The 25,266-nt window shown below is 39.4% G+C and overlaps 1 protein-coding gene across 1 annotated transcript in view; it reads right to left on the reverse strand.

Moving 5' to 3' along the window:
• CHD7 (chromodomain helicase DNA binding protein 7) overlaps window positions 1-25,266 on the reverse strand; it is a 183,734-nt gene that overhangs the window by 64,408 nt on the left and 94,060 nt on the right. The window contains exon 4 of the mRNA XM_045004672.1: window positions 7,623-8,053. Coding sequence (XP_044860607.1) covers window positions 7,623-8,053 — 431 coding nt within the window. The remainder of the gene's footprint in view (window positions 1-7,622; window positions 8,054-25,266) is intronic.

Below are 25,266 nucleotides of genomic sequence, written 5' to 3' on the forward strand. Positions count from 1 at the left end.
GTGTGTTCTATATATGTGTCCTTTTCCCCTCCATGTCTGTTGCAGGTTTGACAGATGATTGCTTTTAAAGAATGGCTAACATTTGTGCTGAAACATTTAAAAAAAACATTTAATGTAGAATCATATGCTGAGTTTTGTCAAGTGAAAAACTGAAATAGGCAGACATCTCAAGAACTTTTAAACAGCTTCCATTTATTTAAATTCATAATTGCATATCAGGGATGCTAGTTGGAAAAAAAACTTGGTAATTTTCAATTCTGTAACTTCTAATAAGAAACTCAAACTTGAACTGACTTAAGCACTTATCAAATGAGAGCATATTTATATTAAGGTTTGTAAAACAAATCATACAAATACATTTACACCATGTTTTGGTTTTAAGAATTCTAGGATGTATTATTCCTGTTTTGTAACATGGTTATATATTTAAAAACCAAGAGATTTTTGTATATTTACATGTTAATATATTGGGAAATTTAAAAATACAACTTAATTAGAGCAAAATTCTAGGGCACAGTAATATAGTTTAGCTTTCAAAAATCTCTCAATTCTGACAACATTCTAAAGAGTTTGGTACCACTGAAAGAACCACATAAGACAAATCATTAAAAAAATAATCTATAAAACAGTTCCCCTTCCAACCGTCCTAGTGTGCATGCTACACATGGACAGAAGTCTCCCCTACTATGAGGCTCCATTTCCAGCATTTATTTCCGCTCTAACTGCCACAAATTATACAATACTACAGCTGAACACTGGGCCCCTTTCCTTTCATCTGCACGCCAAGAGCAATCAGATTACCCTGGTAACCAGTGGTCACATGACCAGCACCTGCTCTTTTGGCTGGATGCCACTGACTAAAGCCATCTGCTTCTCTCAATCAGCTTTCAAACATTCTCAACACCTGCGCTGCAGCGTTTTGTGGTTTCTTTTATCAAATCAGTGCAAAACTGCTTCCAAAACTTTACATATTTCTCAAATTTGTTTAAATCAAAGGTAAGCTTGTCAGGGAGTTGAACCATTGCCAGGTAAAGTAAGTTGACAGGCTAGTGCTTTTCACTGGTGACCTCTATAAATCAGAGCAAAGCATACAATTTAATTTAGTAGTAGTTACTGTGCCCTGGGTGCACAATCACATATGAATAACAGGCTTAATGTCCTGAAGAACAGCATAGCCCAGGTTTGATAAAATATCAATTTGCTGAAAGACAAGAAAGTGCTAATGATTCTCTGTCTGCCCTTCCTAAGAATGCTCTATGGAATGTCCACAAATTGTTCAAGTCATACAGCATCTCCAAATGCTTATCATACAGGAAGATTCAGACAAAGAACATGCATCCAAGTGAGGTACTTGTAGCGGATTTAACTACACAAAGATTTCTTTCTGAACTCTATTAGACCTTCCCCTCTTAGTAACAGTAGAGGGTGTGAGCTAAACACCTTCATATGTGCCTTTTATGACCTACATATACAAGCTGTGCTTCAACTCCCCCCAGTCTCTCTTAGTAATAGGAGATATGTACCAAGTAATTTGGACAGGATTTCAAATCATCCTCATGCCATGGCTGCTGAAAGCAGGTACATATAAAAGTACTATTCACATGGGGGAAAAAAATAACCTAAATTGCTTTATTACAGCAATTTTTCTACAAGTCCTATATTTGGCTTAGTGAACAAGTAAACTGCAGATTCCGTTGTTTAATAATTACAATTATTTTTTTTAAATCTATCCCACTATATCATTTAGAAGAGAAAGAATGAAGGAAACTACAAAAGCAACAAGGCTCAGTCTCTAAACTGAATGAGGATTTGCATCCATACTATAGTCATGCTGCAGGCCCACTAGGAGGTGACTTCACCTGGTGGGTGGGAACAAACACTTCCTGAAGCTGTCAACAATCTTGCTTTCCTCTCCATGGTTCACAAATCAGGTGCAATGTTCATAACTGCTAAGTGGATCCCTTACAACCTGCTTTGCTTCCTAACTAGTTAAATCCACCTGCTAATAAAAAACAAATCCCATTCAGAGTTTAGATACTTTAGGTATTTAGGGCCCAACTTTTAGATGTAGGTGCCTAAAGTTAGATGCCTAAAGACAAATTTAAGTATCTAAAACCAATGTTAGACAGCTAAAAACTGATTTTGATGCCTTAGAAGCCTGTATTAAATATCAATATGTACAGGATGGTATTTCCTAAATTTTTTGAATAAACTCAAGATAATGAGATAGGCTACTTGTACATATTTAGGTCATAGGCACAAGATCTCACAGGCTAAGTGGTTCCAGACACCAAACAGAATGCATCAACCTGGCACAGTTTAAAACAAAAAACAAAAATAAAAACAAAAATCAGAATTTGCTGTTAAAAATAGCCCTTTTATTTAAAGCACACACACCACCAGGCATCATTTCAGATTCCATGATTCGGAATCCGGTATCCAATACTAACTTTGTGTTGAATGTTCTTATTCCTTAAGGCAGCATATCATATCGTCCCATATAAAATCACTAGCAGCATAACCATCGGAATGGCAATGGGGGACAACAATAATAAAAGAAATACAGCACGAGAGGAAAAGTGTGACAACAAGGAAGAAAGAATTAAAGTTGGAGACAATGTGCGTCCTAACAAAATAAGTTTTTTGTCAGTCAGACAATAACCACCACCAGAAGAGCCAGGTCAATGCATCACAAACTGGGATTGCTGAATCATGCAACTTGAAAGTATCAAAAAACAGTGTGGCAGGCTCCAAAGGACTGAGCAGGGAGGTCAACTAGTTCTTGTTATAAATGTACTCTGTTGGGTTATTTAATCTGATCGGGGATTACTAACGGGTCCGTTTATTCATTAGTGTAATGTAAAAGAGTGTCAAGGTTGACCAAAACATTAGATGGGTACTCTTATTGTTGTCTAAAAATCCAAATAAATAAATCCTATGGTTAAAATTCTGATCCCTTTCTTTTTTCATTTGTGGGACACTAGCCCACAGACAAATTTCTAAAATAAACCCTGCAATAAAAGGAAAACCTGAAAAAATTAACATGCAACCACTTGCCCTGGAAAATGAATTTAGCAAACAACCCTGTCCCACAGTTGAGTTCTGCTCCCCAATCCACCCGACAACAGAGTAGGGGAGCGGCATGCCAACCCAAAGTACTGCAGGCATGCACTCAAGGAAAGTGGATGAGTCTTGTGACTAGTGCTCTGCTTATGTGCTGCAAGCAGAAGAGGAATCAGGGTGCCCTGCAGGGATGAATGATCCTCTCTCCCATTTCTGGTGGAGATGGAAGTCTGTTTCCATCCTCTATAGGTGAGAATGTTGCATTAACACCACCCCATTCCAGTAGCTTTGGACTGCAGGAAGGCAGAAGGCAATAAGTTAGATATACTCAATAATTCAGAATTTAGTAAACACTCATTAGTCAAAGTGATACAAAGAGTTCCCCCAGCAGGGTTCAAGAGCTCTGAGGGTGAAAAAACCAATGGTTCCTTTTATTCACAAGCAGGATGCTGCCCTAGACTCCATCTTTATTATGGCTTTTTGCTTAGGTTTAGTCCTCCTGATAATAGGTACAGAGAAAGCTTTAAAACACAAATCCTCCCAAATTTAATTGTGTCCCTTGCACAGGGGCAGGGCCGGCTCCAGGCACCAGGTCAGCAAGCAGGTGCTCGGGGCGGCCAAGGGGAAGGGGCGGCACATCGGGCTCTTCAGCGGCCGGTCCCTCAGTCCCTCTCGGAGGGAAGGACCTGCCGCGGAAGAAGAAAGTGGCACGGTGGAGCAGCTGCTGATTGCGGTTTCTTTTCTTTTTTTTTTGCCGCTTGGGGCAGCAAAAACCCTGGAGCCAGCCCTGCAGAGGGCTGTTTTGCAATACAAATATAAAGAGCCAGGGGGCTTTGTTACAACATGGTTATCTCGTGCCCGGCTCAAGATATTGGTTATGAATGGGCCGACTATGTCCCATAACTGGCTAAAGGCTTGGGTCTAGGTTAAAGTGTCCACACTAGAATTGTTAACCACGTTGTAACTGGGTCACAAACAACCATGTAATAACCAAGTCATCTGACTCTCATACTGCACCTTAAGTGACTGCCTTAAGGAGAGCTGCGTGGACTTTAGGAGCAGATACTGGACATTTCAGAAGTGTACATTTCCCATTTCCCCATCTTCCTCAAAACTAATGGATGGTTTCCTGTAGACAGAAACAGACAAAACTTACTACTTCCTCTCCCTCAAATGCTGGCACTGACGAAATTTCTGTACAGCCTGGGATTTAGTGTAACATTTTCTAAAAGCTTTTAGAAAAACCAAAAAGCTTTTCAGATTTTTATACTCAGTTGAAATAACTAATAGAAAAAATGGCAGTAGGGATGAACAAATTTCTTTTAGTAACCTGGGCTACCTGACTAAAAATGAAAACTGGCAGACTTTAGTGACCCACAACCTTTGGCACACATGTAGTCAATATACCGAAAGAATGTTTTTGGATACTACCTTATCTGTACTCAGGGCTCAAAATTTTGCAATCTCTCAAAAGTATTATATGGCTACAGTGATCTTGAACTGATTTCTTGGGGGGGGGGGGGCGAGGGGGAAGGTCCCCCCTTCATTTCTTCCAGCCGCCATTTCTGTGTATCGTTTTATTATTACTTTTTTAGGGCCAGGCTAGCAGCCACAGGAAGTTAAACCATGCCATCCCAGTCCATGGACTTGCTTTCCAAAAGTACCAACTGTACAGTGAAGTTCACTTTTGAAGTTTCCTAGATTTCTGGGGTGCCACTGGAAATGTATTTCACATGAGCACTACAAAAGTCAACTTCTTCTCTTATTCAGCTGTTTGTTCACCATGTGATTATGGTGTATCTCAACCACACAGCTTACACATTTCTTCAAGGCTTACTCCAAAGAAAGGAGGAGGGAGATTCCAAGATTTTTCTATACTTTCATGGTCAATAAGAGGATTACATGGCTAGTTAATTCTGATGTGCTGTTTTAATAAAAGTATGCATATTGATTAGAATAATCTGCTACTTTAGTGTATTTTGCCCATTTTATAATTCAATTCAATTCATTTTTTCATCCTTTCACTTCAGTGGTAGTTTCTGTCTCTGCCTGTGTACTGTCTATGTAAAGATACTTTTTGAACGATCCAGTAAAAGGGGCTACCCTTTTCCAACCGAATTTGATGAATGGAAATGCCTCATATTTTGTATGTAGAAAGAAAGACACCGCTGATTGTCTCTGAATTTTCTCTCACTTCAAACACTTATTCCATCCCCTAAGAAAATGGCTTTTTACATAAACTCAAGTCAGTTTATTTGAGGTTGAAAGTAACCAGTATCACATATAAACTTTCCAAAATGCAAAATTGGCACTACTGTAATCCAATGCCTAGAAGCAAGCTACTATGACAGTATAACAAGCACTAACATAACCAAAACACCCCATCACCTTCAGCACCACATATTCAATTTATATAATTATCCTTTGCCACTCAGAATTTACATTTAGGTGCATCCATTTTAGCCATCTCTGCTATTTTGATGTTATATTCTTCCTAGTGGAGTAGCACTATAGCAAGACTAAGATACATCACTTAAGATTCCTCTGACCATCTGAAGCACTGTGGCTCAGATTATTGGTTTATCCTGTTGATTCACTTAAAAATTTGATTCAATTACCAGTGTTACTGGACAGATTTCCCAGTTTTTGCATGGCAAAAGCAGGCAAATATCTTTCACAGAAGTCATATTCCTTATTAATCTGTTACACACACACTCCAAGTCAGCAGGTTCTTCGACAAGGTTTACCTCCTAGATACTGAAGCTATCAAAGTAGACAAACTGGACTTGAAAAGTACATTTGGCAATGATGAATCAAGGCTGTGACTGACGTGGCAAGTACACTTTTCTTGAACAGTCCTGCCTATTGGGGTAAGAGGCTGAAAGTGTTGTTCATGCTCCCAGGTACATTTTTCCCACAGAGTGGGAAGAACAGCACTTTGCAGCTATGAAAAATATTACAAAATTCACCCTTCCAATTACAAGGGGTACTGCAAAGCGAGGAGGAAAGAGAATTAAGTCCCGCCCCCTCCACCCCCATAGGCATGCAAGAGAGCAGCTCTGTTCCCTGGAAGGAGAGTCTACTCCCCTGCCCCCAAAGTGCTGTCCCATGACTTCACTTGGGGTGACCTGCACAGACTTATCAGCCTGGGTCACGGGGCATCTCAAATGTTGAGGCCTGATGTCAATCTCAATTCATAGGAAATGACATATTTTGGAACCAAATTCTTTCTAACCTTGGTTTGTTAAGCATTATTAAATTCTGAAAGACTGTCTGTAGAAACTATATTCATAGCACCTAGTTGAAAAGGTTTGCAGTGAGAAGCATTTTTCAAATAAATCTCATGTCTTTCACTTCTTGATGTAGAAATGGCTGGGTGAGACCTATGTTATGGTGAGAGGTTGAATTAGATAATCATAATAGTCCTTTCCCTTTGTGGCCTTTTAAAAAAAAACTCACAAAACCCAAAAACTATGAATATCCTGTCCCCATGCAAACAGTTCATCTTTTCATTTAGCTGATACAGTCTTCTAGTTTCAAAAGGATACAGTGGGAAAGCTGTTCAGTCCAGTACCTAGATTCAGTAACATGTAACCAAAAATTAAACTACTGTACGTATAAACCCATCATTTCAGCAATCTAGAACATTATATATAAAATTTTGTAACTTATAAGTAGGTTCAACTGTCCTGGAAAGCTAATAAAGCGTTTACAGTACATTTCACTCTGCCAGCTTATACAGATTCTTCAATAAAACACTAGTTTTGCTATCCACCCAAAGAACCTTTCATTCTTACTAGAAGTCCATACTATCTGAGCTTCATTCATCCATGTATCTGTATCAGAAAGAATTAAACAGTAACCAGCCTTGCAGAATACATGCAAATCAGATTTGTTAATCAAAATGTTTTTAATCTTAATACAAATGGATTCTGCAAACTGATTTGGATTAACCAGGTCTGGCTGTGCTTCCATCTGGAAGTTATATTTTCTAACATTAGCCACATCTTGAAAAACAGATTCAGATGTTTGGAACAGGTTCAGAACAGTTGTAAGAAATTTTAGATACAAACGAAAAAATCAGTTTTAATGTCTTTTTCCCCCTTTCAGTTTTCTCAGTGAACATTTGTACTCATGATAGTCTGGGGGTGGAGGAAACAGGGGCGGGGAGGTGGTTTGCTTTGGAATGACTGTGTACAGTACTGTGATTGGATCTCTTATATTGCCTACTAGGATTTTAACCCTGATCCTAAAAAGAATCACGATACCAAGTGGAGATAATTCTCCTGTTGCAACTACTAGGAAACAGGGTTAGAGAAGCTACAATTTTTGTATCAGCATAACTATTTCACTTAGGGCTGTGTGGGTTTTTTGCCCTCCCCCACCCCTTTAAGAAAAGGCAAAATAGTTAAAATTGGTATAATCTCTAGACAACAAAATGTTTCCCCCTCCCATTCTTTTTGCATTATTTTTTTTTAATTCCATTAATACACACAGCACATTATTTTTGTTTTGAATGCCAACTTATCACATACCCAAAGAGATATTTCCTGACCTACCTTGTCTTTTTGCTAGTCTTGGGTTTTGGTGTGGTATTTTTTGCTTTCTTTTCCTTTGGCTCTTTGGGAGGCTTGGGGGTTTTGGGAGGCTTGGGTTCCTTAGGCTCCTTCTTTTCCTTGGGTTCTTTAGGATCCTTCGGTTCCTTTTTTGACTTGGGCTTTTTCTTTTTCTTTTTCTCTTCTTGGGAGCAATCCAATGAGTTCCTGGTTTGATCCTGGCTGTCAAGACCACCAGGAAAATCTTCCTTACCAAAACCTTTACTGGGACCCTCTGCAAGAATGTGATTGTTTTTCTTTTTCTTCTTCTTTTGCTGAGGCTGCTGTTCAATCGATGGCAGGTAATCATCATTTTTCACTAGCTGGGTATTCAGTCCACTAACCTGAGTCATATCCGGCACTGGTTTCTCTACAAAGGGCTCCGATGGAGAATGCTAAGAAATACAAATAGGCATTAAATTAGTATAGCATAATAAAAACACACATTTGTGGTCCATAAAATTGTTTACTTAGAGCTCTACATTTTAGGGCTGAGAGGTCATGGAGGGAGACAAGAGAAAACAGAAGGTAACGTTAATTGGTAACATTTCAAACAAATATTGTACAATAATTATGCTGCTTTAAGGTTGTGGCAGAACAGCTATAAAGTACTGAATATTGCAAGTATAAAATTCTTCACAACTAAAAAAATCTGTATAAAAGGTATAAATCCACAACAACATTTCATATACCCAATAAAATTAATTTAGACTTAAAAATGAAAAGATAAGGCAGACATTGGCCTCATCCCGCCAACCAGCTGTTTTATTTAGCCTGACCATATGAAGCTGGGGAATATATTCTTGGGGGATGGGGGCAGCAGCAGCATAAGCTGGGTGGTGTAACAGCAGAGCCCCTTCCCTGGTGGCATGATGGAGGGGCAGCCAGGCCAAATTTGGGTGCCATTATGACTTGGCACATGAGGCCCTGCTGACACCAATCTCTACCTCCACTCTGCTCCCCTTCAGCACAGGCTCCAACTCCGTTCCATGCCACCTAGCTCTGGTTACTTCCTATGCTTGGTGGAGGGTGAGGAGTGAAGGCCCTGGCTGAAACCTCATTGGCTTTCAGCTCCCAAATCATCAATGGGTAGGCAGTAACGAGCTGGGAGGCATGGGACTGAGGTAATCTGTGCTGATGAGGCAGTAGAAATTTTACTAAAAGACTGCGTACCTCAGCAACCTGGCTCAACCTTTAATTTTTGGAGGGAGGGAGGTTGTTTTCTGTATAGCCTGACAAAGGGGTTTTTAGTGGATTTTATGGCCCTCTGCTATCCTAAAGTTGTCCATCTCTGAAATAACCTTAATTTATATAAGACTTTCCCATATTCTGGTAACAGCTATTTTGTATGCGTAATCTGGGACTTTTGTCATCTGAAAACAAGTATTAACTTTGGCTTCTATACATACAACTGGAAAATTAATAGGACACAATCACAGGGTGCATTTACACAAGAGAACTGCATCGGTGCCATTTACACTAGTGCATGCATGACATCAACATTTTCACCAACATCCCAAGGACTGAACTGAGGACCTCCAGAGCTAAGAGCATGATCTTTTACAGCATATGCTAAAGAGCCATGGTTCTCTAGGTGGCGTTGTAATGGACTCTTATCCTCTGCAGATCGGGCACAAAGGAGGACTAATACAAAAACATCCATGCTGTTCTGAGTATGCCCAGTGTATCATGTTCTCACACAGCACTCCTCAAAAGTACTGCCTATATGTTATACATGTCCAGGGGTGGGCAAACTTTTTGACCCAAGGGCCACATCTGGGTATGGAAATTGTATGGTGGGCCATGAATGCTGATGAAATTGGGGGTTGGGGTGCAGGATGGGATGAGGGCTCCGGCTGGGGGCGTGGGCTCTGGGGTGGGGCTGGGGATGAAGGGCTGGGAGTGCAGAAGGCTGCTCCGGGCTGAGACTGAGGAGTTCAGCGGGTGGAAGAGGGATCAGGGCTCGGGCAGAGGGTTTGGGGCATGGAAAGGGGTCAGGGGTGCAGGCTTACCTCAAATAGCTCCCAGAGGCAGCGGCATCCCCCTCTGGCTCCTATGCGAAGGGGCAGCCAGGAGGCTCTGTGCACTGCCCTGTCTGCAGGTGCTGCCCCGCAGCTCCCACTGGCTGCAGTTCCTGGCCAATGGGAGCTGCAGGGGCAGCACTTGGGGCAGGGACAGTGTGCAGAGCCCCCTGGCTGCCCCTTCGCATAGGAGCTGAAGAGGGGACATGCTGCTGCTTCTGGGAGCCACGTGGAGTGGAGCAAGCCCTTGACCCCACTCCCCGGCGGGAGCTCAAGGGCTGGATTAAAATGTCTGGAGGGCAGATGCGGACCCTGGGCCGTAGTTTGCCCACTCTGTATGTGTCCCACAGTTCCTGGCATGACCATCTGGAGCAAGTATAGAATGTCTGCATTTACTCTTGTTTTTGTTTTGTTCCACTCAGTGCTTTAGATAGTTCTGCCCTACACAACTATCCACACAAATGCTGTGAAGACAAGGAGTTATGTCATGCCATGGCATCACACTATCAATGCAGATGCAACTAGCTTCCCTCTACACCCATGGGATCTCCTACTAGATCAGCTAAGAGTTTGATCATCCAGAGTTTGCTATGACACTACTGAGGATGTAAGGAGCAATATTACTGCTTTTCCCTATATTACTTTTACAACTTTGTATTTTGTTGTGTAGTTTGCCTTCCCTATTTCTTTTTGGGTTTTGTTTCATTGAATTGTTTTCCCTCAAGATGAGGGAATGAGATGACAGGCCTGATTCCAGATGGAAGAGGGCCCTACACCAGGCTTTTCCTGAGGTCCAGCCTTTTGGAAGACAGGGATCACTGAGCCATGGAAAAGTACGGGACAATAAGTAGTAAGGTGGATATTTCTTCTGGGGGACAAGTAGCCTTGTGTAACTGTATGTAATGTCACTTTTTTCTTTGAGATGTTGAGTGTGTTTCAGAGTTGCAACTGTCTGACTGCAATTCCAACCCTGGTCTGCCACTTAAGTACTGGTAAAGGTGTGAAGTGTGAAGTGTGAAGTGTGAAGTGTGAAGTGTGAAGTGTGAAGTGTGAAGTGTGAAGTGTGAAGTGTGAAGTGTGAAGTGTGAAGTGTGAAGTGTGAAGTGTGAAGTGTGAAGTGTGAAGTGTGAAGTGTCCGTCCCCGACCCATCAGGACCTAATACATAACAAATGCATGTGGACCTATGGTATGTTAGTTTTGTCAGGAGTCTAAATTATGGATAGCATGCCAAATTTTCCTAATATAGACACGTTTTATTTTGACATCCAGGTTTTTTTATTTCAGGATTTTAATTCCTCGTGGCTGTTAGAATAAGCTGCTGAATGTAAATCCAAGTAGTTCTGTCCTAGCAGCTATATGTAAACTCAGAATATTCAGCACTTATCCTATTAATGGCCTAGCACTGCATTAAGTTCACCAGTGGTTGTAACCACAGAAACACTAGCATAGACTGGGGGAGGTATTTTTCCCCTCAGTGTAGATACAACTAGTGCCTCTGCTGCAGATCACAACTTTCCAAAGTAGCTGCAATGAAGTTACCAAAAATATCACTTTTACTTTACTGATGCTTGGGAAAGCCTTAGACATCACCCCCATAGGAAATGGAACTATTCATGGCAGAGAACTGAGGAGAGGGTTGAAGAGAGGGGAAATTGGACTGGGAGACAGAAGACCAAGGTTCTATTCCTGGCTATGACAATGACTTGCTGTGTGACCATGGGCAATTCTCTTCAGCTATTAGACTATGTTCTTTGGTGTTGGGAATGTCTCAAGTATTTGCTGCAATGGAGCCCCAGATCTCAGTTCAGACCTCTAGGTACTATTATAATAGTGATGAGGAAGAGGATTTTCTGCTACAACAGGAGAAAGGGATGGTTGAGAGATAATCTTGGAAGAATGAGTTTAGTTTAAGAGAAAACGGCAGGGCAGGTTGTTTCAAATTTATCAGACACCTTATTGATAGAGGCCAATATAAAACATGGCATCCCTAAACATAGTCCAGGATGACACGTGGGAATTACCACACCAGATCATTCATGTGGTCCGTAGAGTCCTGTATCTGACTGTAGAAACAGATACTTCAGAGGAAGGTGCAAACAACCTGAAGTTAGGCAGATGTGCCTGCACATTAGGTCTCCTCCTAAATCCCTGTGGGCGATTAGCTTCCACCCAGAAGCATGAGGTTTAATATTTCTTCCAAAAATCTCTGTTCACATTAGTGATAACTATTATTGATACAAATAGTTATTACCCACAGTGTCCAATCTTTTTTTTTAACTCTGCAAAATTTTTAGCCTCAGTATCACCATGTCGCAATGATTTCCAGTTTAATTACATATGTGAAAAAAATATTTCCTTTTATCAGTTCTGAAATTGTCACCTTTTAATTTAATTGAATGTCCCCTGGTACTTGTGTTATGAGACAAAAAACAGAAGCTCTTGATCTACCTTCTAATACCATTCATTATTTTATGTACTTTTATCATTTCATCTTATTCATCTCCTCTCTGAAAAATAATAAAAATACCAAAGTCTTATATAGTGCTCTTCATCCATAGCTCTCAAAGTGTTTTATAAAAGAATAACCCCACTCTTATCAATCTTTGAAGCTTCTAATTTTGCCCCCCCCTTTTTTTTTTTGGAAAAAAAGATAAGCAACCATTTCTGCACACAGCATTCGATGTTAGGTTACACCCCATCAACTTACACAAAAGTATTACAATAGTCCCCATATACCTATCCTAAAACCTTGTTTAACTGCAACTGCACATTGAGCCAAGGTTTTCACTCAGCTGCCCACAATGGCACTCAGATCCTTTTCCTGACTGATACAGTGAATTTAGAACTCTGTAAGGTATACGAGTAGTTCAAATTTTTCCCTCCATTGTTCATTTACTTTGCAATCTGCTTTCCATTTTCCCAGGAAACTAGGGTGGTGAACACTCCTCCTAGGCTTTCCTCCAGGTTGCTGCCTTTGGATATCATCACAAAGACTTTTTCTTTTAAATCACACTTTAGATAGTAGATTTAGTTGTATCAATCCAGACAACAATTGTCCAAGCCCTTGAAATATCCTTGCTTATTTTTTTGCCACTTGATTGCTTTTAGCACTGCTCTTAATCTGGACAATTAAACTCTATTAAATCAGTTTCATTGGTAGATATTCAGAGCTTCTGGTTTTGGTTCCAATGCCAAAGGGAAATATTTATTTTAAAACGCTGTGTTGGAATTTTAAAAAACAGACATTTCTATTGATCTTAAGTTTTGCAAAAGCTAAAATATCTAATTTTGGAGCCAAATTAGAGTTTTTATTTTAAAAATGATTCACAAGGAATTTTTTTTTTTAAATGACCAGCAGCCAGACAAGCCACTAACATTAACAGTTTCAATGAAGTCTTTTCAATGCATCTGCTCAATGAGCTACAAGACTGAGGATGTTTAAATTTTAGCCACTTTTCAAAATGTGCCTGTGAAGCCAAGTTCACAGGATTGATCCACTGATTTCAAAATGAAAGTTATTTTATTTGTGTGCATGCATGCGCGTGCACACACTTTCATGACTTTTTTTGTGCAATCCAAAAATATACCTGCCTCACCTTGCCTCTCCATCTCCTGAATGACTTTTGTTCAAAAGATTAAAAAACTATCTAGAAATGGCAAGATTTAGAACAGATCAGTAAAAACCAGGATATTTGAAGTTGAGGCTCACATTCTCTCCAATTTTCCCCATACACAAAATGGTGTAAAAATGACTGGTATTGCTGTCACAAATTTAACTTTTCTGCCTCATGTCAAGACTTTACATTAAAATATTTAAAATACTGTTCCTGATCTCGTTCCTTTCTTAAGAACTTCTCAAAACTACAGTGAATTAAGTTTTGTAAGATGTCAACCTGTAGACTTTCACGTTCTTTCAGTCCCACTCACTACCTCAAAAAAGCATACACTCAAGTGGTGGTTTAAAATATGTAATTTATATATTTCATGCGCAAATTACATATGAAATTGGAAAGCCAAAAATCTAAAAAAAGTTATACCAACTCCTATTCACAATATTAGGTTATTGAGAATTAAAAATAGGTATCCCAGTTCAACAAAATAAAATACCTTATACATTTAAACATTTCTATATTGCTAGAAATTTTCATTCACATACCTCAAAAGCATACATTAGTGAAACAGCCTATGTCTGCTCTAATTTGTTTTCAGTTGATATTACTTCTGTCTCATTTTACTTTGCAAATGTTTTAGTTTTAAAATTATATCAATATGATCTTAATTTTTAGCATTATACTTCTCAAAAGTGGATATGATTAAGTCTAATTTTCTGTGCATTTTGGGTTAATATTTTTGCACCGAACTTGATAACCCTGACTGACAGCCCCACATTGCTCCCTAGTGTGAAGCTGTGTAGGAGCAGCACAAATCTGAGAGGAGGCCGAGAGATCAGAGGCAGCTTGAAGGAGGCATTTCTCCACCCTAGAACAGTTCTCTGAATTGTTTTTTAAAACAGGGTTGAGAAGAGAAGGAAGGTAGGACAGGTTACCACCAGTAAATATTGGTTTAAACCTATCATAGGGACTTATTTCAAATAATTCTTCATCTTTAAATCTACATTGGATTAACTACAGTTACAGGATCACAATTTCCAATGACAGAACCCTGTTTTCCATTTATAAAAAATTACAAAACTGTATGTACTACATACTTTTACAAAAAGATTGAAAACTTACCTGCACACTTTAGAACACAAATCATTCCCCCCCGCCACACACACACACACACACAGCTTTTAGTAATAAATGAGGCCATAATTTAGCATCTTGGTACAGAATTTAATCTTCCACATGAAAGAAACCAGTAAAGACTAAATACAAATAGGTATTAATCCTATTTGATATGCAGGCAGAATTATTTTTGGTATTATTTGAAATAAGGTGAAAAAGGTGCTCAGAAATATTGCAGTGTTTACTAGACCCACATCTCCTTAAATCTTTTAGAGAAAAGCTGTTTTTGTAAACATTTAACAAAGAACAGATGGCCCGTTTTAATCATGTGAAAAAAACCTGGAGCTCACATTAATACTCCTACAACAGACTACTGGGTCTAGTCGCCTCCCTAACCAGCAGTACTGTCTTCAGTAAAGCCATTTAATTTTACTATGGACATTTTCTCATCAATTCCCACTGCTTGACAGTTAATCAATGTCATTAACATTCAATATGACCATGCAGGACATTGCTAAAATCTTGTTTATTAGAGAAAATGTGGAGATACCCAAATCTTCAAAGATTTTAAAAACACAATTTATTAAACAATAACTTGACACTCAAAAATTGCCTTTGATAGCAAAATGTTTTCATAAAATTAAAGCCCAGCCATATTTGAACAAATTTCATACAAATATGGCATTTATTTGAGAAAATTCTTCAGATCTGTACAATCTCACCCCTGGAGTTCACATTTATTTATTTTTTAATTTGCAAACAAACATTTGATGCTCAAAAGATTTAATAAATTAAAAGTAAAGAAGCTTGTGCTCCATGAATGTTTACACATTTAGATCCAAACTCATTTTCTACTGCTCAGAAAAGATGGATGGCTCAAATGAGGCCTGTTATGTAAAGTGGCAGGATGGACAGGATGCAGAATTAATCCAATGACTGTTAGTGTGAGCGAAGGGGGGGGGGGGGGGGAATGGTGGGGAATTAAGGAGGAGACAATCTTTCTGTTGCTTGAACAAGGATTGAAACAACGTGAACTATACTTAAGTAGTGATAGCAGATGAGTGTCAGTTCCCTGGCAGAGAAGCCTCTTGAGATATTGAGCTTTTCAGCTCTACAGTAAGAACAGCAGAGTATGTGACGTGACTCAGCTAACTTTGTCAGATATAAACACCAGAATTTAAAAAATCTCTATTTCCTCTGACAGCTTAGAAACCCCATTTTAATTTGCATCAGGCGCTCTTCTAGCCTCCAGGAGCCCCTTCAGACTCTATGAAGCACATCTAGGGTAACCACATTTTATTTACACTTTTGGAATCTTATCTGTTAATCATGGCGTATAACTTGAGAAGAAATGTCCAATTAGTTTCCTGACTCCAAAATCTGAACTGCTCTCAACACCATCCCCAAATTACGGGACAATATGATACAGATCCAAACTTTTCGGTTTAAGCAAATCACGGCTGAATACTTTTCCTCAATAACAAGTATAATTCTGGTAAGTTTTATCTCCTCCATCTAACAGATAAGTTGATTCTCTTCAGAAAGATGCAGACAGCACCCAGTGACTGAATTCAGAACTCTTTTTAAAGAGGTGGCAGTAGGGGCAAGAGGTTAGACAACAGGAGACAGCAGCAACACATCGGGAAAATAGAGTTCTGTATAAGGCCAGGGCTCTACCAAATTAGCAGACGTGAAAAATGCGTCACGGACCATGAAATCCGGTCTCCTCTGTGAAATCTGGTCTTTTGTGTACTTTTATCCTATACTATACAAATTTCACGGGGGAGACCAGTGTTTCTCAAACTGGGGGTCCTGACCCAAAAGGGGGTCAGCAGGTTATTGTAGGGGGTTGCAGTAATGGCACCCTTACTTCTGCACTGCCTTCAGAGATGGGTGGCTGGAGAGCAGTGGTGCTGGCCAGGCGTTCAGCTCTGAAGGCAGCACCCTGCCAGCAGCAGTACAGAAGTAAGAGTGACAACATCATACCATGCCACCCTTACTTCTGCACTTCTGCCTTCAAAGCTGGACAGCTGCAGGCTGAGGGCCCAGCTCTGAAGGCAGCAACATAGAAATATGGGTGGGAATACCATACCATGCCACCCTTACTTCTGTGCTGCTCCTGGCGGCAGCGCTGCCTTAACAGCTGGGTGCTCGGCCAGCAGCTGCCGCTCTCCATCCACTAAGCTCTGAAGGCAGCACAGAAGCAAGGGTGGTAATACTATGATTCCCCCCTACAATATCTTTGTGGGCCCCCCCACCCTCTTTTGGATCAGGACCCTTACAGTTACAACATTGCAAAATTTCAGATTTAAGTATCTGAAATCATGACATTACTATTTTAAAAATCCTATGACACTGAAATTGACCAAAATGGACCGTGAATTGGGTAGGGCCCTAACCATGGAGGTCAGTCATTAGTAGGTTCAAGCTCGATGGCAAGGTCGTCAGGGAGATGAAGTCTCCACATGCAATATATGCCCCATTCCCATCACTTTGAATCCCTTCATTAGCTTCTCATCTTTTACTGAATTAAATTCATGCTCCTAATCTTTACTTACCTGTACTAGGCCCTATAGGACTTTTTACCTAAATATCTATGCTCATTTTCTTTTACCACCCCTCTCACTCCATATGCTGTTCCTAAAACTTTCACCCTCCTGATTCCTTTGCCTTCATGCCACTCGGTTTCGGGCCTTCTTTCATGCTGCCCCCTACATCTTGAACATGCTCAAGCCTAGTCAACACTAGCAAATCCAGTAATAGCAATAGTCCAGATGCAAAGCTGGAAGAATCAGAAGACAGGGCTCACCACTATGTGTTTGTCAACTCTGCAACTGAAGGTGTGCTTGGAGCTGGAGCATGCATACCCATGCTAGCTATAATCCAGCGAATGAAGCTAAAAATAGTGGTGCAGATCCAGCATTGCAGGCTGCGCAAGCCTGACCAGAACCCTCGATACGTACTGTCATTACTGGAGCCCACACTTGGATCAGTGTCGCCATGTCTTCATTCCTATTTTTAGCTGAAGTAGTTAAACATACTATGAGAATGTTTACATGAGCTGCAATCACACCCTTGATTTCAGCACAGACACACCCATAAAGTCTTAATCAACTACTAATACAGATGCACCAGTGCTGGAATATGGGTACAGACTCAATGTCATCCATCAAGACTATTCTTCCTTCTTTAAATGCCTCTGTGCAACCTCTCTCTTCAAATAATCCTTCCTCATTCTAATCTGCTCCTAAACCACCATCCTAAATTTAACTGCAAGATCTTTTGGAGCAAGGGTAGATCTGATAATACATAAGTGTTCAGGCAAAATAGCATTATTCACTGCCATTCACTTACAAGATACAATAGTAGTAAGACCTCAAATACTTGCCATAGTTACTGCCATTCACTTACAAGATACAATAGTAGTAAGACCTCAAATACTTGCCATAGTTAATATTTCAGGATCCAGGGTGACAGCTGATTTAATTTTCTACAAACTAATTTTTTCAGAGGTCCCTTTTACAATATAAGGAAAAGCCAAAACAGTTAAAACTTTTTGAGAAGAACAATTCTGAAGAGTTTCCACGTTTTCTTTAAATAGTGTAAAGAAGGCTAACGTATTATAAACTATTTTACAAACAGGTAGGGTAATAATTAATCTTGTAAATCTTTAAATTAATTTTGTAAATCTGGGGACACATTGCCATGTCTCATTAACACCTTTTGAACAAGAAATAGTGGTAACAGGCCACTTCACCTAAACAATCTATGCAATCTTGTATTTAGCTATGACATTCTGAGTACCTTTCCCAGACCTGAAGAAGAGCTCTGTGTAGCTTGAAAGCTTGTCTCTCTCACCAACAAAGTTGGTCCAATAAAAGATCTCTCACCCCACTTTGTCTCTCATATATCCTGGGACCAACACGGCTACAACACCACAGCATATAACAGTTATTAGTCAGTTTTCCCAGGGAAATACTCATTTTTTTGTTGAAGTGTCCTTTAAATGCCATTTTATTTTTAAAGCAATTTTTTTATCCCCTTTGACTGATTATAAGGTCTATTCTGAAAAGGAGAAACTGATTGAATATAAAATGGGAAGTAGTAAAACTAGCTACACACACTTAGGTGTTTTATAACTGGTACACAATTTTCAGACAAATTATTTTCAAGTTGACAGTGTCCTAAAGATCACGAGAGAATGGTTAGAACTGTCGTCCAATAGGCCCCAGTTCTATATTCTTGGGCCATCACTGCAAGAGCACATTCACTCACTATTTAGCTGAGCTGAAGCTATAACCCAATCATGGTTTAGGTGTGTCACCACCACAACAAGCTGATAATTCCCCCATTACAGTGTTGACAGCCAGTGGAAAGAATTCAAGGAAATTAACTGGGTTTGCAAATGATCCCCAAACAAGGAAGCATGTGGATACATTTTGCAGTAGTTGGATGTAGCAACATTTGCTTTGATACTTGCCTGGAGCACTGGGAGTTACAATTCCTAAATTGTGGTCTGTGAAGCACTGAGCACTTGATGGTGGCTATGGAGAGTTGACTAGTCACATTATATTGACTCTCCTTGCTTGCCACTGAAAGACTTAGAACTGATAGGCGGGGAAATTGACATGAAGAGCAAGAACAGATACTAAAGACAGCTGAATATACACCTACTTTCCAAGCTGCTTTTTCATATAAGCAATTGCAGTAGTTGCCACAGCCATTTTATACATGGGATGTGGCATGGTCCACAAAACAGCTCTATTATGAACTGGTCCACAGTATGAAAGTGTTGAGGACTCCTGGCTTAAGATAGCTGTGCAAGATCACTGCTAAAGAATTTAGGGTGAATTCTACACATTACAAATATAGCAATGCACACATCCTAACTAACTTGACACGTTTTTCCTATGAATAGAGTAGTCAAAACCTCCCAAGTTAACAGATTTTACCAGCTCTAGTTGTACTGCCATCAACACATGATGGGACAAACTGAACATAGAATTCATCACAGTAATGACCCCAGCTCAATATCTTCACCACCCTGCTAGCAGAGTACTATTTCAAATGGATTGCACTTATCCAACCCATAGTCACCTCTATGAAAGTTCCTGACACCAATTTACAACACAATGGAAAAGGTTGTACTTCAGTTATCTATGGTCCAAGAGGCAAGAAACATACTAATGAAATTCCCACCCTGCACTTTCCATACTTGTGCCCAAAGAACTCAAACATTAAGCAAAAGGTGGAGGGAAAAGGATGGACACACTAAAGGAACTAACTCACACATACACGCAACTAACTCACCATTACTTTTGATCTCATGTCTTTGAAGTATGACCTGAGCCAATGGTCTGTTTTTAAATGATTTTGGTTATCCATTTTCTTATAGTGTAAGCTGGACTTTTCAGTTGCTCCAACACGATCAAAAAGGAGCCTAACACTAGAAAATCCCCCTGGTTATTCCAACAGTACACATAAAGAGAAGGTTTACTCTCAACTTTATTTACAACAGGTGCTGGCTATGCAACTTTTGCTAACCTAATGGAAGTTGCCTCGGTGAATTCTCATAACAAACTGCGATTACGCCAGACAAATATTTTTAAGGAATGTTACATAAAACTGAAGAATTTGAAGTAGACAGTTTTGTGGGAAAATCAACACAATAATTAGGCTGATATTACAAGAAAAAAATCACACCTATTCACCTTAATGCAAGTGTTCAGAACTACTGTAAGTTACTGTAACTACTGTAATAAACAATTCCTGTAAATAATAAGTTGTGTGCTTCTATCTCAGTATAAAACTGAACACAGCAGCTATAGCAAAATCAAAACCCTTTCGCAGCTATGTCTAGAAACAAGAAAGTTCTTTTGGAAGGATGGGAATTATATGCTTCTTGCTACCCTCCTATTTCTTCCCCCAACATAAAAATATGTTCTTTCAAGTTAAGCACTGAAGTTCTAGTCTGTAACATATAGCCTAAGTTGGAAGGAGGCAGTTTCAGCATCACATTCATAATCTTGACATGACATTGTAGTCACCGTCAGGCCTCGGTTGGTTTTCTTCTTAAGAACTAGCAGTCTTTACTTAGTATGTTCAACACTTTTATAGCCAGGTTATTGTAATTAATAAATACCCCAATAATTTTTTTTTTAAATCAAGCAATGCTTCAGATCACTTAAAAGTGTTTTAGAATTGCCCTTGTTCATTTAGGTTCTCGTCTAGCAGTAAAGTTCGCTTCTCCTACCCACATCTTAATTACAGTAGCATATCATAAACATCACCCGGCTTAGTGCAGAGCAGTACTCCAAATACTAATACACAGAGCAGACAAGCCACTAATGTTGATCCTAAAGGATAAACTAGTAAGGTCCATTTATCTTCCCACTTCAAGATGAAATTGGGAAACAAAATTAACCTAATACACACTGAAAATTAGGAATCCCTTCATATACTAATGTTCTGTCTTTTCTCCCAACCCCATACAAACAGTTAAGGACAAAATTGCTTAATTAATAGCTACATATGAAATTATAAATTCAGAAGACATGGCACTGCTGCTTGTTTAGTGAACTTCTAATTCAGAAAGAATAGTATATACTTGGGCCTAGCTCACTAATGAAAGCATCATCTAGTGGTTAAAAGCTCAGAACTGGTAGGCCAGGAGATTTGGGTTCTATTGCCAATTCTGCCAGAGACTGAATTTGGGCAAGTTGTCTTTTTTGCACAGCTGTTTCCCCACCTGTAAAAAACAGGAATACCACCAACCTGACCAGTGCATTGTGAAGATTAATTCACTGTTTACAAAATGAACCTCTTAGATGAAAGATGCTTTAGAAGCTCACGTTAAGACACGAGAATAAAGGCGATATCTACAAAATGGTTTCAAAAAATTCATTTTTAGAATATTGTAAAATTAGTATTAATTATATTATGGAATGAATAATTATTTATACTAGGATTTTGAGTTAAGATTCAGCTTATCTGATTACACATTTTAGTGTTAATATTAGAAGAGGCTTCCAATACCAATAAGAATCAAGGGAGAAGAACACGCCATCACATGCTATGGAGGTAACTGCTAGCTTTTCATCCTAAGAGTTAGGTTCTTTGACTGACTAAACTGATTGGTTTTGAGAAAGTCTGCACAAGAATAATACATTAACCTACTGGTGCAATAGCAAATGTGGATCCAGTTTACTGGGCCAATGAAAATAGCGTGTGCACAGTCTACAAAGAAAGTTTCATGAAATTTGTCACTAAGCATACCTATCAACAACTGTATGAACAAAGAGCAAAACCCTTCCCCCCAGAGGTGTAAGCACATAGCACTGTTACAGTAGCCAAGGAACAGGGAAACAGCTTATTAATGTCCCCCTTCTCCCAAAATGAATCAAATACTTAACTTTACTGACAGCAGAGTTTAATTACCCTCAACTCATGAAACTTTACTAGAGGTTAGGCAAAGACAGTTTAAGATTTAAAGAGGATAATTATGTCCTTAAGGCTCATTCCAGTAGGAGCTACACATGAAACTGAAGCTATTAAAGCAATTAAACATTTTACCAACATTTAAAGGGTCAAAAAAAAAAGAGAGGGTCATTTACCAACTAGAAATATAGTAACACCAGTGTTATGTAGCTGAAGAGATCACTGACATAACACTTTACAGATGGGGCATTGTTTTAGAACCCTTAGTTTTGATTCATGTGTGCACACACATTTTTATAGTAGGAACAGGAGTGACCCCCTATTTAAGGTTGCCTAACACTTCTATTACATCAAAAAAACAAAAAAAGTATAAGAATTTGAACAGCTCTAATATTTTCATGGTTTTCAGCAAGATTCTGAAATTTGACAAAGGGCTGGTTCAGGAAAGTTCCTATTGCTGTCTTCATGAAAATCAATTCAGATTAGATTGAGTTATAAACCAGTTGTTTTCTTCCTAAAATAGAACACCATTTCCCATCCATTTAACAGAACCTACTTTGTTTTTGGTTTGGCCAAAACCCAGCAGCATTCGAGAACACTGCACGTGTACCACCTTGGTTTTTCAACTTCAGAATTCTATACGGAGCTCATACCTGGATGAGATACACACAAAAAAAATATATATATATATATATTCTTCGCTTTCTTTTATTCCCTCAAAATTCTCTTTGATTTAGGAGAAGTGGTAGCATAGCAGAAACCAGGAGACCAACTTCGCCCCACAGCCTCTGAAAAGAATACATATCTTTGTCCCTGGCTATGCCATCTATAAATTCAGGTTACTCATACATAGATGAAGAGAGGTTACCTACTTTCCATAAATGGAATTCAAGATTTGTGGTCCCTATCTGTAATCCACTATAGGTATGTATATGTGCCATGCATTTAAGACTGGACGATTCTTTCTAGTAAGGTCTGTTGGCATGGACCTGCACACACTGTCCTCTTGTGCTCTGAACCAGGGGCATAAAGGGTGGGCTTCTTCAGTTCCTTCTCTGCCGCAAATCACAGTTAAGAGCCAAAGCAGAGCCAAAGCAAAGTAGGTAACAGAATACGGATAGGGACCACACATCTCAAAGAACTAAGATTAAAGAAAGTAACTATGAGCCTCAGAACACTCCCAATGCCAGTTAGCACACCTGCCATGACATATAATCAAAGGTGACATGAAATATATCACTGAAAAACTAATAACTCACTGATCATTAATATTTTTTATTGATTTATGTATAGTAAACCCACAAAGATCTTTACAGATATGTGCTGGAAATATGTTCTTAAAAAGTATCTGGCAAGTAGTGCTTAAGCCACACCTGTTTCAAGTAGACAGAACGACATTCCTCTGTGTGGATGTGTCTCCAATGTAAATTAAACAAGGTGCGACCAAAGAAAGAAATGCACATTTACATGAAAGGTAAACAAAGCCATAAGTGGGGGAAGCTGACCACTTAATTTCTGTGGGGAATGGAGATTGCATCCCCAGGAAGCCTTCCTGCCTCTTGAAGCAAGGTCAATGAACTCTGGGAAGATAAAAGCAGAGAGAAAAGGCCATTTTGGCATCCTTCTTATCAGAGGAGACAAAGGAACCAAACACTTTGAGCTCTACATGAAGGGACCTGGCCAGAGAGTCTAGTCAGCCATGCTGGAAAAAGAGACTTGGTGAGAAACTTCTTTGAACAAGAGTCCAGTTTGTTAAATCAGCTTTTAGTCTTAAAAGCTTATTTTTACGTTTGTTTGCTTGTAACCCTTTATCATCTTTATTTCTTATACTCGGTATCACTTAAACCTATGACTTTGTTTTACTTTTACTATAAGCCAGTTCAGTGCTTTGATTAAAATAGTGTTTGTTAACCCCACTTAAGGTAATAAGCTGCTGGGTACTGTCTCTTTAAAGAAGCAGGCAACAGTTTTGTAAGTGTTCAATGAGAGGGCTGGATACTACACGGAAACTTGGGACTGGGAGGGTGTTACTGGATGGCAGAAACCAGGATGTGACCTACATGCTTGTATGCTGGCTGTTGGTGTCAGGATTGTGAACCACAGCAACATAGCATTTAAAGCACCAAAAGTTCCAGGGCAGACAGTGACCCTTACTAGATTGCATCACAGTGACCTCCCTCTTTCTTCTTCAAGTGCATTCCATTGTGAGTGACTGACAAGCACTACTTATGATTTCATTTTGACAAATAGGAAAAAACTGATTGAAAATTTGAAAGTGGAAGGCAGCTTGGATAAAGTGATCATAAAATGATGAGTTCATGATTCTAATGAATGATAGTAGGGAAAACAGCACAATAAAGAAAATGTATTTTAAGAATGCAGACTTCAACAAATGCATAGAGTTGGTAGGTAAGATCCCTTGGGAAGCAAGTCTGAGGGGAAAAAACAACTGAAGACAGTTGGCAGTTTTTCAGAGAAACATTAAGGGCACAAGAGAAAACTATCCCACTGCATAGGAAAGAGGAAATATGGCAAAAAACTACCCTGGCTTAACCAGGAGATCTTCAATAATCTGAAACTCAATGAAGAATCCTACAATAAGTGGAAACTAGCTCAAAATTACAAATGAATATAAAACAAGAGGTATGATGGGATAAAATTAGAAAGGCCAAGGCACAAAACGAGATGAAACTAGCTAAAGACATAAAAGGTAACAAGAAAACATTCTACAAATACATTAGACCAGAGGTCGGCAACCTTTCAGAAGTGGTGTGCCAAGTCTTCATTCATTCACTCTAATTTAAGGTTTTGCGAGCCAGTAATACATTTTAACGTTCTTAGAAGGTCTCTTTCTATAAGTTTATAATATATAACTAAACTACAGTTGTATGTAAAGTAAATAAGGTTTTAAAAATGTTTAAGAAGCTTAATTTAAAATTCAATAAAATGCAGAGCCCCCAGACCAGTGGCCAGGACGCCACTGAAAATCAGCTCGCGTGCCATCTTCGGCACACGTGCCAGAGGTTGCCTACCCCTGCATTAGAAGCTAGAGGAAGACCAAGGACAAGGCAGGCCTTTTACTCAATGGAGGGAGTCAACAGAAAATGTGGAAATGGCAGAAGTGCTAAATGACTTTGTTTCAGTTTTCACCTAGTAGCAATTGGATATCTACAGCTATGTCTACACTTGGAGTTTTTGCGCTGTCAATTTCAACGGTGATAGTGAACTAGTGAAAGAAAAGCGCTGGTCTGCGTACTCACTCACTTCCACCGGCATCAGAGATTGTTTACATTTTCAGCACTTCCATCGCTGATGAGAGCAGTGCACAGAGGCAGCTATCCCACAATGCAGCTCTCTCCATTTTGACAATAAGCTTTGTGGGGATGGGGGGAAACGATCGCCAGGCATCCTGTGTCCCTGCA

Source organism: Mauremys mutica, chromosome 2, assembly GCF_020497125.1.
Source record: "Mauremys mutica isolate MM-2020 ecotype Southern chromosome 2, ASM2049712v1, whole genome shotgun sequence".
In the NCBI taxonomy this organism is placed as follows: Eukaryota; Metazoa; Chordata; order Testudines; family Geoemydidae; genus Mauremys; species Mauremys mutica.